The sequence below is a fragment of the Gymnoscopelus braueri genome (genome assembly GCF_963280865.1).
Source record: "Gymnoscopelus braueri genome assembly, chromosome: 19".
Taxonomy (NCBI): Eukaryota; Metazoa; Chordata; class Actinopteri; order Myctophiformes; family Myctophidae; genus Gymnoscopelus; species Gymnoscopelus braueri.
In genome coordinates this window covers 27,289,012-27,303,750 of record NC_137621.1, presented here as the reverse complement: position 1 = coordinate 27,303,750, position 14,739 = coordinate 27,289,012, and the positions used below count along the sequence as shown (strand labels likewise).

The 14,739-nt window shown below is 44.9% G+C and overlaps 1 protein-coding gene across 2 annotated transcripts in view; it reads left to right on the top strand.

The window, feature by feature from the left end:
* Positions 1–2,423: 2,423 nt before the first annotated feature.
* The window catches only part of hs6st1a (heparan sulfate 6-O-sulfotransferase 1a), a gene marked incomplete at its 3' end in the record, with an annotated part of 74,240 nt that continues 61,924 nt past the window's right edge, over positions 2,424–14,739 (top strand). For both annotated transcript variants that reach the window (XM_080415003.1, XM_080415002.1), the window contains exon 1: positions 2,424–3,282. In XM_080415003.1, coding sequence (XP_080271129.1) covers positions 2,759–3,282 — 524 coding nt within the window. In that variant the 5' untranslated portion in view covers positions 2,424–2,758. The remainder of the gene's footprint in view (positions 3,283–14,739) is intronic.

Here is a 14,739-nt window from a genome sequence, read left to right as displayed (position 1 = left end):
GCTGTTCACAGACGGACACACACACACACACGGACGGACAGGGGGTAAAACATACTCTCTCGCCATGCCTTCGGCCTGGCGGAGACAATAATTCAACTAGCCGATCTACATCGACACATTGTGAGTTTGTAGATTGGCTATTTGAACTATTTGAAAATGTTTTTCAAAATAGTAAAAAATGGCAAAGAAGTTTAGGGATAAGGGGTAAGGCAGCGCCCAAGATAGGGCCCGGGGTATTGAAAGAAAAAGACTCTAAAAGCCATACAAGCACCCCCTAGAGGCAGTACTACTCCTAACGCCACAGGTATTAGTTTTCAAGAGAAGTGTTGAAATATCTTTCAAGTGGCAAGTTGAAATTCTGGCCTAACCAGAGGAAAAGCCATGGGGACACCAAAATCAGTAGGGTTCACTCATCCTCTGGACAGCATGAATGCTCTCAGCAAGTTTCATGTTAATCCACCATTTACATTTTGAGATATTTTATGCACTTGGACATTTAGGAAAGGCCATGGGTCACTAAAATCAGTAGGGGTCATCCTCTGGGGAGCATGAAGATACAAAGCAATTTCCATGCCATTCCAGCCAATAGCAGACAACCCCATAAATGTCAGTGTAAAAGTATAGTGAGCTATGTTTTTACATTCTATTTATGCCACATAGGCTACACATGTTTTTGTACTGTCTACAGCTGCCTGCTGCATGGAATAACATTTTGGAAGATTGTTTTGCAATTCTTTGGTCGTGCTGAGACAGGAAAGTAAAGAGACTGCATTAAGGGCAGAGAGATGACATGCAATACATGTTCCGAGTTGGGAATCAAACTCAATACATTATAAGTAATAATTGTTTTCCTCTAGGTACCCCTGCAAATGCTTGCCATACCATATTAACCATATATTGTTGTTAGCAGCACAGTCTTGCAGAAGGCCGGAAGCTAGAACATGCCACACCACCAATATTTTGCTGCTTACCCATTTTGCTGAGTACAAAGGAAAGGACCCCAATGGAAACAAGCCATAGGCTTTCTTGGGTTTCAAATCCTCTTAGCAGACCTTGTATTGAACTGTACTTTCCTGTTTTAGTTTTTTTTGCAAATTGCTAATAATGTATTCAATCAATCAATCAATCAAACCTGTATGAGTGAGAGACATATCAATTGAGACAGGTTTCAAGAAATTCTGTGAAAACAGAGTGCTTACAATTATGAGTCATCACCACACGCCAGCAAATTATAGGTTTAGTAAATTCACGGCTTTGATTCACACAAAAGCACCTTTCATCCCTGACCACCAGCATATAATTCACAGCCAATGAACAAAAAACTGTTGTTTTCAAATCCTGTTTGGTTATTTGGTTGATCCCACGGATGTCATTTAGCCTTGTTGTGAATAGACTAATATCCTGAATACGACCACTGTGTGTTTGTAAGGGCATGAAATCCAGTTTTGTCTTGCAGCCCAAGGGGGTAGGCCTATACCTAAAGAAGACACTGTCAGCTTTGGTAACTTTACAAAAGCCAGTCTTATCTCCACATCCAGCAGTTGAAACATGTCTCTCTCTCTCATTCTCAGATATGATTAGTCAAAACATGCTCGACAGTAATAATCGCCCTTGGGAATAATAAATATGTAGAGCCTGACAAGTTGCTCAGCTGCAGAGAGAAAAGGGACCTAATCTAATGATGTTCCTCGGCGTACTGCTCAGTGGCGACCACCAGCGGTGGAAACGCAAGAAGCAACGTGAATCATAGGGAACTGTTGATCTTATGGTTCTTGGGTACTACTACAATCTTTAATTGTGAAGCTTAATGGCAGTTGTGTTTCTTTTTAAGACTGCTAACGTTTATCTTTAGAATATATTTTTTTTGTAGCCTGATTTTATTACAACCAGACCAGTAGGCTAATGCCCTGTGCCCAAAGCATTGCATTGTTCTGTGTAACATGATGTGTACATAACATTGTGCATGCAGATATATCAGAACAGGAGGATATGGTTGTGTTAAAATAATACAGCTACTTTTGTTTCTCCCAGATCTGTAGCCTGCTATGCACATGCACATAATTATTTAATACAGCTACTTTTGTTTCTCCCATAATTATTTGTCTTTGATAATATTGGAACAGAGTGTATAAGGTTATTTGTATTTAATACAAAAAATACACTGGATTTTCCCCATTAGTTCTAGATGAGGATCGGGCAAAAATAGTGAATAAGGTGACATTTTGTTAATGACTACCCTGCGTCTGAAGTTTATGCGAGCCATTGACTTTGAGTGGTGCATGTCAACCAAGAAATTAAAATTCTCCTTTTCATTCGTTTTTGTGTAGTCAGTGGAGAAAGCGAGAGAGAGAGAGAGAGAGAGAGAGAGAGAGAGAGAGAGAGAGAGAGAGAGAGAGAGAGAGAGAGAGAGAGAGAGAGAGAGAGAGTAAACGACGGGAATGTGTTGTGTTAAAAAGGTAGGATTCGCGCTGCATCCTGGGTACATAACTCCATGGTGATGCAGTAGTGACTGTGAGCCCGAGGACCCACGCACACACATACATACGCGCGCAATGCAACGAGAGCGAACGTAAACGGGGCGAGCAGCAGGAATCCAGCGAGTTGCAACAATGTGTGTTTTGTCGTAAGAACGAATGAACGAGCGCGGCTACAATGTATCAACTTCTTTTATTCGGCTCATAGTCGCAAAGGGAGACGCAGCGAGAATGAAGCTCGGCGTTCTCTGTTCTCTGTCCGCTCGACTGGGAAATGGTAGCGTATGAGCCGCACTGGAAGAAGGAACATGGTTGAGAGGAGCAGCAAATTTCTGTTGATCGTTGTGGGATCCGTGTGTTTTATGCTGATCCTTTATCAGTACGTGGCTCCGGGGGTGATTAATTTCGGCTCCCCGCACGGCTACTTCACGGAGGAGGACGAGGGGGACATCTTTCCCACTCCGGACCCCCACTACGTGAAGAAATACTATTTCCCCGTCAGGGATCTGGAGCGAACAATCGATTTCCAAATCAAGGGGGAGGACGTGATCGTCTTTTTGCACATACAGAAAACGGGGGGGACTACCTTCGGGAGACACCTGGTGCAGAATGTTCGCCTGGAAGTTCCCTGCGACTGTCGACCGGGTCAGAAGAAATGTACCTGCTACCGGCCGAACCGCAAGGAGACCTGGCTCTTCTCTCGCTTCTCTACGGGCTGGAGCTGCGGCTTGCACGCCGACTGGACCGAGCTCACGAACTGTGTTCCGGGGGTTCTTAACAAGAAGGAGAACAAGTTAAAAAATCAAAGGTAAAAACAACAAAACGAGCATATTGGTTATGACACTGTCCCGGGTGTAGACTTAAAGTTATTTATTAGCCTTTATTTCAGGCTAAATCTCTAAATAAAAAAGATCCCACTTTAAAATGTGGACCCTTTTCCTCATCCTCCAACTCATATTGACAAAACAGCTTTTAATGCGAGTGTGGAGTGAGTGGTCTACGACTTGTTCAATTAGCAGCGGAATCAAGGGTCTATCGTTACAGTGGGTGGGACATTATTATTATGGAACGATAGTTACGGGAATAATGACGAGGAAAGTCTGTCCTCTTAAGTAGGCTACTTGGTTTGTTGATGGATAATCAGAGGCGACTGTTGATTGACAATTGAGGTCGCACATTAAAGCCAGTATTCCCATAAATGCCAGAGAGGATCAACAGTGCCCCAGTCTGACAATTGTTGATAAAATGCCATTAACAGGGAGCCGAGCGCCCGCTGAAAGGCAGGCAGCAGCTGGCTGGCTGGGCTCTTTCACAATCAAATGTTAAAGCCTCTCACCCGAACCAGACACGGCTGGGTGTTTTGCCTTTGCAAGCTGTTTGTGGAATATTTTCACTGCGTCTCTACATTGATTGAAAAAAGAACCGCAGACAGCCGATGTTCTTATTAAATTATGAGCTATTTGTTCTCCGCACTGCACTCCCTTTTGTTTGGAACACTGTGCATCCCTCTCCCAGACATATTGACAACTGTATCAACTTCCATTTCACTGCACCCTTGTGGTTAAAGGCTATGCTTATTGAATGATTTAGGTCAGTGGTTTTCAACCTTTTGCATATCAAGGTCCATTATGTATTTGGCATTTGAGCCAGGGACCACCATTTGATGAGATTTAGACTCTCAGACCGAAGACTTTGAATATTTCGTTGTCTTTGGATAAGATTTAGTCCACAAATCCATGCTGGATTGATGTTGGTACCATATAGGAGAGATAACAGGCAAATGTTGATCAGAAAGAACAATTCTTCTACTTCTCTATTGTGTAGACTTCTTGTAAATTAAGTGATGCAAATGTTTACAATAATTTAACTCTTGAGAGCATAAAATGAAACCAGGTCCATTTGGTTTCATTTCACGCTCTCAAGAGTAGCTGGTAACCACCTGGAACCCCCTCAAGGACCATTGGGTGGTCTCCGGACCACTGGTTGAGAACCACTGGTTTAAGTGTCTATATGGCCCGTGCTCGTTTAATATTTTATTTTAGCAATGCAGAATGATAGACTAAAGGATTGATTTATGTTAAATAAATAAAAAACGGGGGAATACCAAGTAATAGAAGAGAGTTTGTGCTCAGTCTTGTCAGGCTGGGCTGCTCAAACAAGGGGGTTCAGAGCTGCAGGCTGGCTGGCCTGGGAGGGGGCAAGGGGACCCTGCAGGGGTTTGGCTCCGCTCTAATCCGGGTGATTATTACCGCTGGGACACACACACACACAAGCAGTGGTATTTGCTGTTGGCGTCAGTCCCAGCTCCCGTGGTTTTCCCGGTCAGAGGTGATAACGTGTCTGACCATCCTGCATGGAGAGCCGAGATATCACGCTAGATCCAGGATAGACAGACTCTTCCACACTTCATACACATAGGATTAATATGACTAAACTCCTGTGGTGTGTGTGTGTCTGTTTCTGTGCCCATGCCTGCATCTGTTGTCCACTTGCATACAAACAGCAAGACCGGCTGCTTTGTATGCAACTTGATTTTATGTACAGTATGTGTGTGTTTGAGCATTTGTGCATGTGCACCTGAGACAGGCACAGGAAGAGAGAGCCTGAGGAAGGAATGATGGTGGGTGTGAGCGCAGACTGTGGGAGGGAGATCTCTGCTTTTGTTTTAATCTGCTGTAATAGCACTACTGACAGGAGAAACAAGGGACAATAAGCTTAATGGCACCCTGAAGAAGAACAATACCACCTTGTATTACACACACACACACACACACACAGAGCTCCACTTCCAAGACAAAGAAAATTGAGTCACACTGCTGCATTAAGAACTGGAAGTTATCTGTCCCCCATCATGACTCAATTTGATTATATTTCTTTAATTCTTTCTTACTTTCTTCCTGACATCCATCTGCCTCAATGTCTCTCTGTGTCCCTCTCACTCGCTCTTTGTCCCTCGCTTTGAATCTCAGTCTGTCTGTCTGTCCGTCCATCTGTCTGTGAGTCTCTCTTTCTAGTCATTGTGGTGAAGCTTGTTGGTGACATCTGTCTTCCAGGGCGGTAGCAGTGGTTGCGTGTGGCCAGCGAGTGACAGGGAGAGCGAGAAAGGGAGGGAGGGAGGGTGGGAAGGAGAGATCATCTGTGTTTACAGACTAGTGGAAAGGGATTTCTCACAGCGGTGTGGTACGCATGGTTTTCAGATCTGCTGTGTGTGTGTCGGCAGTGCGGTAGATATGGTTGGAAGATCAGCCTTTGGCCTCGGCCAGCGGCAAGCGGAGGGGTTACTTACAGACCTGAGGCATGCACAGATTGCACACAGACAAAACAAAGATGCTCAGCTCACTCAGAGGAAGACATCTACTTTTTATTAAGAGAGGGGAGGGAAAACGCACCAATATAGAGATCATCATTCGCCACGCACACATACACAGTAAAATCCCGATTTAACGCAGAGTAAAAACTCCTTCTACACACAAGTTAAATTTACACCGAGGCTGTTACTGTGTAAAGCCTTTTCCCCTGGAATACTGTACATTAATTTGCCAGCATAGGCAAGTGGAAGTGTCATTCTCACACACCCTCCTTAATGGTTAAGCACCATAATGTGATTGTTCGATGAACAATCGTGCGAGAGGTGACTCAATTCACATGAACACGCTCACACAGGCATGCATGTCACATTCGTGCATGAAACTAACGGCATGAAAAACTCTGCAAAAAATATGTTTTGAAGTAATGAGGATACGAATGGATACAAGACATTTGGGATACTCTAGAGCAGGGGTTCCCAAAGTCGGGGTCGCGACCCCACTTGGGGTCGCGGGAGACTGACGGTGGGGTCGCGAAATTATTTTGGGTCATAAAAACAAAAACAAAAAAAACTTTTTTTTTTTTATTCAACAGAATGGATGAAATACAACCTAAAATGATTACAAATAGTACATTTTACCAGTTTAATACATTTCAAATGCGCACCGAACGTGCACGTTTATGTGCATAAATTATCTCCAGGTTTAGGTGGGGTCGCGAGTCAATGGCCGCCTTATTTTGGGGTCGCGGGCTGAAAAGTTTGGGAACCCATGCTCTAGAGTATAATACATTTTTTATTTAGTTTTGCTGTTAAGTGCGGATCCCTGTTATTTTCTCTCTTCTGTCGTTTTTGGATTCTTCATTCAACGTAAAGGTATGCGACAAAAACTAAAATTCTCCATGTATGCAAGGCTTCACAGGCTGAGTAATTTCTTTTAAAAAAAAAAGTTATTTTGGGGCTTTTAAGTATTCCTTTTAAGCATTTTGTTAATTGAACAGTTTTTGCCACCGCAGTTGCAGGCAGCCTCTCTCACCCAGTAAACGAGACATGCTCGCAATCTGTCAGCAACGTCCTATGGACAGCTTTGAAGAAAGGTTGTCTGAGAGGGTTAAGGCAGGTACACACTGCAGGACCTTAAAGTGGTCGGGGGGTCATCTGATCGTTAAGCATTACACACAGCAGGAGTTTATTTCTTGAAATCGGCTGTCATATATCGTTGTGGTTTTCACACTATAGATTGATCCCCGACCAGGGATTACACACTGTAGGATAGTTCACTAGGATGCTATCTCCAGAGTCAGACCCAATACATACATTTGTGTTTATTCCAATTCATTTTAATCGACGTATCCCATGATATGCCTCTCTCCCTCTCTCTCTCTCGCACGTCAAGTGCGCTGAAGCAGTCAGTGACAGGGTTGCCATGTCCGCTTATTATAAGCGACTTTGGGATTGTTTTTCTGTAAAGTGGCTTGAAAGTGTAGTTGCTTTTTTGGACTTGTTTCCTAATGTTGTTTGAACCAGTTGTTCTCAAACATTTTCATGGCAAGGACCCCCAAATTAATATTTGTCCGCAGAGGCGCAGACCTCCCCCTTCTGAAAATATGTTGTGCCATCATAGACCCCCATACAAGATTTGTGTGGATTTGGAAAATATTCCACAAGATTCTTCTTTGAAAATAGCTGCGACGCGTTGTGAGCTTGTAGATCGGCTATTTTCAAATATCCAATGTATTTGTAAATAGGTTTAAAGTGCTCAAGTGGCCTTTTCTTGGGCTTGTTTTCATAGACCTGGTTGCTTATTTCTCTCGCAACATCTGGCAACGCAGTTTAGACACAGCGTGTGTCTCTCACTCACACACACACACACACACAGAGCTCGCGCTCGCTCTCGCTCTCTGTCTCTCTCTCTGTACAATTCCTCTAAAATAAACAGCCCACCAGGCTCGCTCACTCTCTCATTTTGTTTTATAATAACTTAATACAGGACTGGACGGTAATATTGCGGTAGGGACTGTTTGTTGTGGTCAGATCCAGCGACGCTCCCCTAGCAACGGTGGCTGTAATGTGCTCTCATTGGCTGTAGCGTTCATCTCCTCGCAAGGTGGTCGCAGCTCCTTTCATACTGTATGATATTGTCTGCTGTCCTGTCTGGGACAGAGCTGAATATCTAACAGGGTAGTTATCTGAAAAGAAAAAAAAGTTGTCGACAGCAATATCGGACCTAATATCCTGCAGCGTGTACCTGCCCTTAGGAGGTGCAAACCTCTATAATCCCTGTCTGAGGGACTTCAACCACATGGCAATTCATTAATGGAGAGAGATAGTACACACTTGTCCACTGTGTCTGTCACCAGAAACTGTGAAATCTCAGACAAATTGTGTCAAAGCACGTTGGATTGATTTAAACAAACAGCGAATATCGGTGATAAAATCACAGTTCCAGCAGAGGGTGTGTCTAACGTTCAGAGTAACTGTTCACTCACACCAACATTGTTTTTATGAACACGTTTTTTTTATAGAACAAGTTTGTGCAAACATCTCTTATGTAAGCACTGCCATTTCGCACTGTCATGATACCGGTAAAGTGATGCTTTGCGTTCACAGTTCACACTCACGTACCGCGATTACAATGCAGGCATTCTGACTAGGTAGTGTGATGTGATATCAACGATACGAAATATACCAGCATTCAAAATCAGTGCATGTTCCCACAGGATGCCAAAATTAAATACACCAGTAAATTGCAGGCATTTCAAGCGAGTGGGAACAGGGTTGAACACTGAGGATCTTACTTGGGCATGGATGTGCTCTGTAGGAGAATCGATTTGAATACGAATGAATCGCGATTCTCATGTTGGACGATTCAGAATCGATTCTCAATTTTTGAGAAGTGGCAAGTTCTGGGCTGAATCGAAACGGTTTTGAATTGAGAATCGTTTGTTTTGAAAAAAAAATTAAAAATCTCAATCGTGACCCCAAGAATCGGAATCGAATCGTGAGATACCAGACGATTCACAGCCCTAGTGCTCTGTTGGTGATTGGAGAGAGTGTCTGACTGTGTGTGTGTGTGTGTGTGGGGACTCGTTTTAGTAGAGAAACACAATTCGCTATATGATTGTTGAAAGGATGCAGCGGAGTCATGCTTCAGCAAGATGAAGGCATACAGAGGGAGGGAGATAAATGGTTGGTAAAAGTAGAGATACATCTGTCCATTGGAGATGCGCAGATGATGAACACACACAGAAGGGGAACAGAGGGGTGCTCAGAATGGTTTAGATTTTCCACTTCTTATATCGACAAGACAAACACAGACTCTGATCTGAGGCCTTCTAATTGGTCAAGAAGTTGCCCAACACTCTATGCAAAGTAACAGCCATGCCTATACAATGAGACGAAGCAAATGATCTGGCCTGTGTGTGTGTGTGGGCTGGGGGGGTGTCTATCTTTAATCCAAGTGTGTCATAGAGCGTCCTAGCAAGCGAAGTGAAGTAAGTGATGGGGCTAATTTTGCCGCCTCTGTCTCAGCCCTCACGAATCACTCCCTAGTTTATCTCTCTCACTCTTTTCCTCACTCTCGCTCATCTCTACCCCGCCTCCTCTTCATCCCCTCTGCTCGCCTCTAAAACACTGTCCCTCCCTCTCTCCATGATGGTGTCATTCTCTAATCAAACAGCAGGCTTGCTTTCCGCTTGGTGGCTTTATGGCTGCAGGGCTCTCTCTCTCTCTCCCTTCTCCTCTCGCCTCTTTCCATCAAACCCCCCCTGTTCATCTCTATCTCTCTCCTCTCGCCTCTTTCCATCAATCCCTCCCTTCTCCATCTCTCTCTCTCTCTCCCTGCCTCTCTCTCTCTCCCCGAGCGTGACTACTGCATTAGAGGAAATGTCTTTTCATGGAAGATTTGCTGCAATTTCCAAAATGGCTGCTTTGCCTAATGGACAACTGCCTTGGTTCTAATGAATGATTACATGTATGAGGGGAGGGGAGGGAAGAGGAGATGGAGAGAAGCAGTGAAGGGTGCGAAGAAGGGGGAGCATGAGGATGAGTGTGGCATGATGGGACGGCCATTGGTATGATTGAAGGGACGATGAGGTGAAAACGTTTACTTTCATTGCTGAGGAGGTGGCTTGGGGAGGGGGGTGTAGTCAATTAGCACGGTTGTCAAGCTGCGGGCATTACTCTTTTTTTCAATAGGTCTGTTTTAGATTCACAGCACACATTACCTCTCAGTAAGATGTGTGTGTGTGTGTGTGTGTGTGTGTGTGTGTGTGTGAGAGAGTGGATGTGTGTACACGTGGTAGCCTAGCAGCACAACGTCGTCGTCAAGTAGCCAGTCTGCCAGCCGTGAGCATTAGGAATCCAGTTGAACTTTAGGGAATTGCCAAGGCGGGCTAAGGGCTAGCTGGCTGACGTACGTGCTATTTTGGTGTGTTTGAGCATGCGTGGCCATGTGCAAGGCAGGCTGTGTGTAGCCAGGCAAGTCGGTGTGTGTTAATCCCATCAGATTAGCTGGGTTTAAGTGTCGGCAGCCTGGGTGCTCCAAAGCCGGTTAACATCCTCATCCCGGCTATGCTGGCACAATGTGCCAACATTCCCGCAAATATTCCCACATCATCCCTCTAGCCAGTTATTCCTGCCGCCTTACCTGGTGTAAATCCCCCCCACTCCCCCAGCTTGGCCTTCCCTGAATGATTAGTTAAGTGTGTGAGTAGTGCTGCCAGACACACTGTTGACTATGTGAGGAATGCACATATACCGTACACACAAACAGGCCTTTGTACCTCATCTGGACTTTCCTAAGTTAATACCCTGCCATTATATACCTTAATGTCATCCTGACCATAACTTTAACATGACTCTAATTCTTCTAATCCTAATTCTTATTTTCAACCCTGCCAATAAACATCGTAATGAGGTTTCACAAATGGTGCTCGCAAGGGACAATGCTTCTGGGACCATTTAAACCCCTCAAGATAGGAAAAACAGTCTACTCACACATGAAAGGGTGAGATATCTGTGTTATGTCATCTGTAGCTGGAAGCAAGTGTTGACAGGTCTGTCCCAGCTACAACACTACTGACTCCAGTCTCCAACTAACTGAGGTTCAAGCTCAGGTCAACCTAACTCGATACCCTTCCTTACCCCCCCCCCCAACCTATGGCCTAGTGAAATAAGTAAATGTGGATGTTTTAATATCCCACCCATTTTTGATAACTATTCTGTGTCTTTGTTCAAGTTCAAGTTATTTACACAAGTTATGTACTAATAATTGGTGCCATTTTGTTTGGCATCCATCTTCAGGGAGAAAAAGTGAAGCCACATCACCGAATATTGAACTGCTGTTTGGGGTATTAGACGTTTCTGTGTACGTAGCGTAACGCCAAATGGCACAAACAAGTTCAATGGAGAAGATTGAAATTGCATTGCGATTATTTAAATATGCAGGAGACGCCAAAGAAAGGTGGCTCAAACACTCGGTGGTCTGCTAGTGTCTCCACCACCAGCCTTCAGTATTGATTAGCCATTATAGATCAACAAGGGTTTTTCATTGATTGATAAAACTTGACTGACACACTGGTGCAGAGCAAAGCCATTTCCAGGCTGCTCAAGAGGTTACACACAACAAGGAAGGAAGATGGACAGAGAAAAAGGAGGAAAAGAAAACTAAGAGTGATCTGTCTGCTGATCATTACACAGCCTCTGCAGCTTTCACGCTGTCAGTCTTGTCCCTTCCACCCTCTGTTGCCGACTGTCAAATGTCATTCCCCCCTCCAGAGTGATTCTTGAGCCGTGGGGACAAATAGCCGTGCGGTGAATGATTAGCGGACATTTCTATGCCTGGTAATGAGGGGTGCTACGCTACAGTGGCTCCGCCAACAGGATTACTGCCGATTGATTAGCCTAGCCTAGCATTAGCTGCGGCTAGCCAAAAGCAAATGGTTGATTAGAGTGCCCATTTCTGAGGTTGGAAATGAATGGTGCTATGGAATGCTAAATTAAGCTAACCATGAGAATGGGATTACAGGCTATTAATCAGACAGGGGGACAGGGGCTTCAGTCATTAGCTGGCCCCACGGCAATGTCGGCATGTTCTCTTTGCTGATCCTACTTCCTGGTTTATAAATCAGGTTGGGCCTCATTTCGCCATTTTCCTTTTGACCCCTTCCCTTCATTGTGATCTCTCAAACTGGCCCCTGGGTGTCTCCAGCATTCTTCCTGTGAGCCTACCCCCCACTGTGCCACTTTCTCTGGTGGCTATGCCGGTCTTCCCCCATTCCCTCCCTTCTTTATGCTCTTAAAGATGGAGGGGGGCAGGGAAAGAAGGACAGAGTGGGATGGAGGGAGGAGAGGGAGAAGGCACTCCCCAGTGATTGTATTTATCTGTGTCCATGACCTGTGTTTATTGTCCAGTCCCAGGATGTGTCAAGCCCAGACAGGATGTGACCTCAGTTCTCCCCGTCGTCTCCTGTCTCCATTCCAAGCTTGTCTCAGTTATTTGTTTACGAATAAATCAACACATTAATTTTCAAAACGCGTTCTGTGTTTATGAATAAATACATCTATTCACTGAGTGTGTGTGTGTGTGTGTGTGGCATGGCAAGAGGAGGCATGTGAACACAGAGGAGAGGCTGACAAGCGTGTTAATTGAATTGTGGGAAAAATGCAAATCCCACTCTGCTTCTTTGAATCAGGGGGAGGAGTTTGAACTGATTGGGACTGTCTCTCATTTGGGTACACACACACTCGGTGTAGGCTAACGTTTACCAATGCGCAGAAGAGAATGAATGATGTTATTGTGTCTGCATCCTTCCCTGCCTTGCTGTCTTTCATCCATCTCTTTTTCTTCCTTGCACACCATCCCAAGACTTCAATCGTGTGTGTGTGTGATGCATACGCCAATGGGAGAGCTAAACTGCTGATGCCATTCAGGGAAAGCGAGAGAGATTCCTCTCCTTGCTGCACTTGCTTTGTCTTCTTTGCTCGAGGGCAAAGCTGTAGATCTCTCTCTCTCATATACACAGGACACACACGCACTGAAAGATATGGGGAGCGTGTCCTGTCTGCAATCACAGTATCACACACTTTAGCAGGGAATTGCACAAATCTGTATGACCTGTCTGATTTGTGTGTACGTACGTATGTAGCCCTTTTCCTCTGACTGCTAACAGCACATAAGAATCTTGTCACTAGAGGTTACATTGTTGTGATCCCCTCTCCAGACAATCACACACACACACACACACACACACACACACACACACTAACATATATGCCCCCCAGCTCTTGCAGTTCTCAGTCAACTGACCTGGTTAAATAAGGGTTAAACCAATATGTCACCTCATCTGGAAATCTCAGTACGAGCCTGCGTGACTGCTGAAGTGGATGGTTTTCTAAAAAGAAGTGGGCCAGAGGGCCTCAGTGGTAACCAGAGACAGATCTGTGGAAGGAAGGAGCTGAGCGAGCGCTGCTGCTGCCCCAGTGAATAGAGGTCGGTGTTAAAAACTAATCCAGTTACACTATTCTTAGGTCTCACCACCTCTTTGTCTCTTCGCTCCTCCTCTCTTCTCCCCAAGTGTTGCCCACGTTGATGTGGATCCGGTGCGCGCGGGGAGAGAGGGGGGGGGGGTGTATTTTATCCTTTCCTCTCATTGCTAACTCTTCATTTAATTTTCCTCTCTGTCTCTCTATTGCACTCTCCTTGCCGCCTGAGTCTCTCAGTCACACTCCTTCCCCCTCATATCCCCCTGTGTGGCCTCCTCTCTCTCTCTCTCTCTGTCTTTTACAGTTCTCTCTGCTGCTCTGTCAAAAAGTTCACTGCATTACCAACGACCCCCCCCTCCCTCCCAATCTACCATGTCATTTTCAGTCCCCAGTGCACGTCGCCGACGTCTGCTTCCTCTAGATAGAGGAAGTGATGCGTCAGGAAGTTCTTTTATCTGACAGTGATCTGATCTGATGTGAGATTGAGATAAACACTGGAGGAGGGCTGTGCTCTCTCTCTCTCGCTCTCTGTCCTCCCACCTCCACCTCACCCATGGAACCGGGTGAGGTAAGTGAGAGGATCCCTCATTTCTCTCTTGATTCTCAGACCACTCCGTGTCATGTGCATGAATGCGCAAAGCAGGAACAAAGGCAGTGGACTTGACGAATCACTAAAGCCAATTGAGAACAGTGTGTACACAGGATGATGGGGTGACGCACACCCTATCAACAACTCCCAAAAAATTCCAAAATATATACAAAAGACGTGTAAACGTGTCGGTGTGATTTTTACTGGTGCCATGGTTGCGTTGTTGAAAGGGGGTTTGTTCCAAACTGTGATATTCACTGTGAAGGTAGCTCATCACCGCACCGATGATGGAGGTGGTAAACATTGGAAAGTGTCTGTTGCCGAAAATCTGATGAATGATTGAATGGGCGGTGGGTGCACTGTCGTGTCGGGTCAGAACTTGTAGGGAAGCGTCGAAAGTCCGACCATCGAGTAGAAGCGGGCTGGCGGAGAGGAGATAGAGCTCTCTGGTTGGCTGCTAAGAACCCTTTCTAAAATGTGGTACATTTATTTTGTCTGAATATAACGCATATCCATGGTATATTGATGTAACTACAGCTGCATGTATGCTCAAAATGCGGAAAACGGGGGACTGTGCGCGAGCGTGGCTCGTCTTATTCAAAAGCTGTCGCCCGTCATATTTTCTAAACTAAGCGTAAGCCTTATCTTTAACTGATTTAAATATCATAAGCACTTACTATTGATTTTCTTTAAGGCGAGAAAAGTCTGTAAAATCACCGAAGCAACCGTCGTATTCTATAGGTTTCACTTGAGTTTTTTCTTTTTACCATGGCAAACCGAGTGCTCATTCTCCAACTATTTCATGGGACAATAGATATACAGGGAAGATGGATTGGCCATTTTAGCAATTGAAAATGATGATGACGATGCATTGGATTACTTCGTGG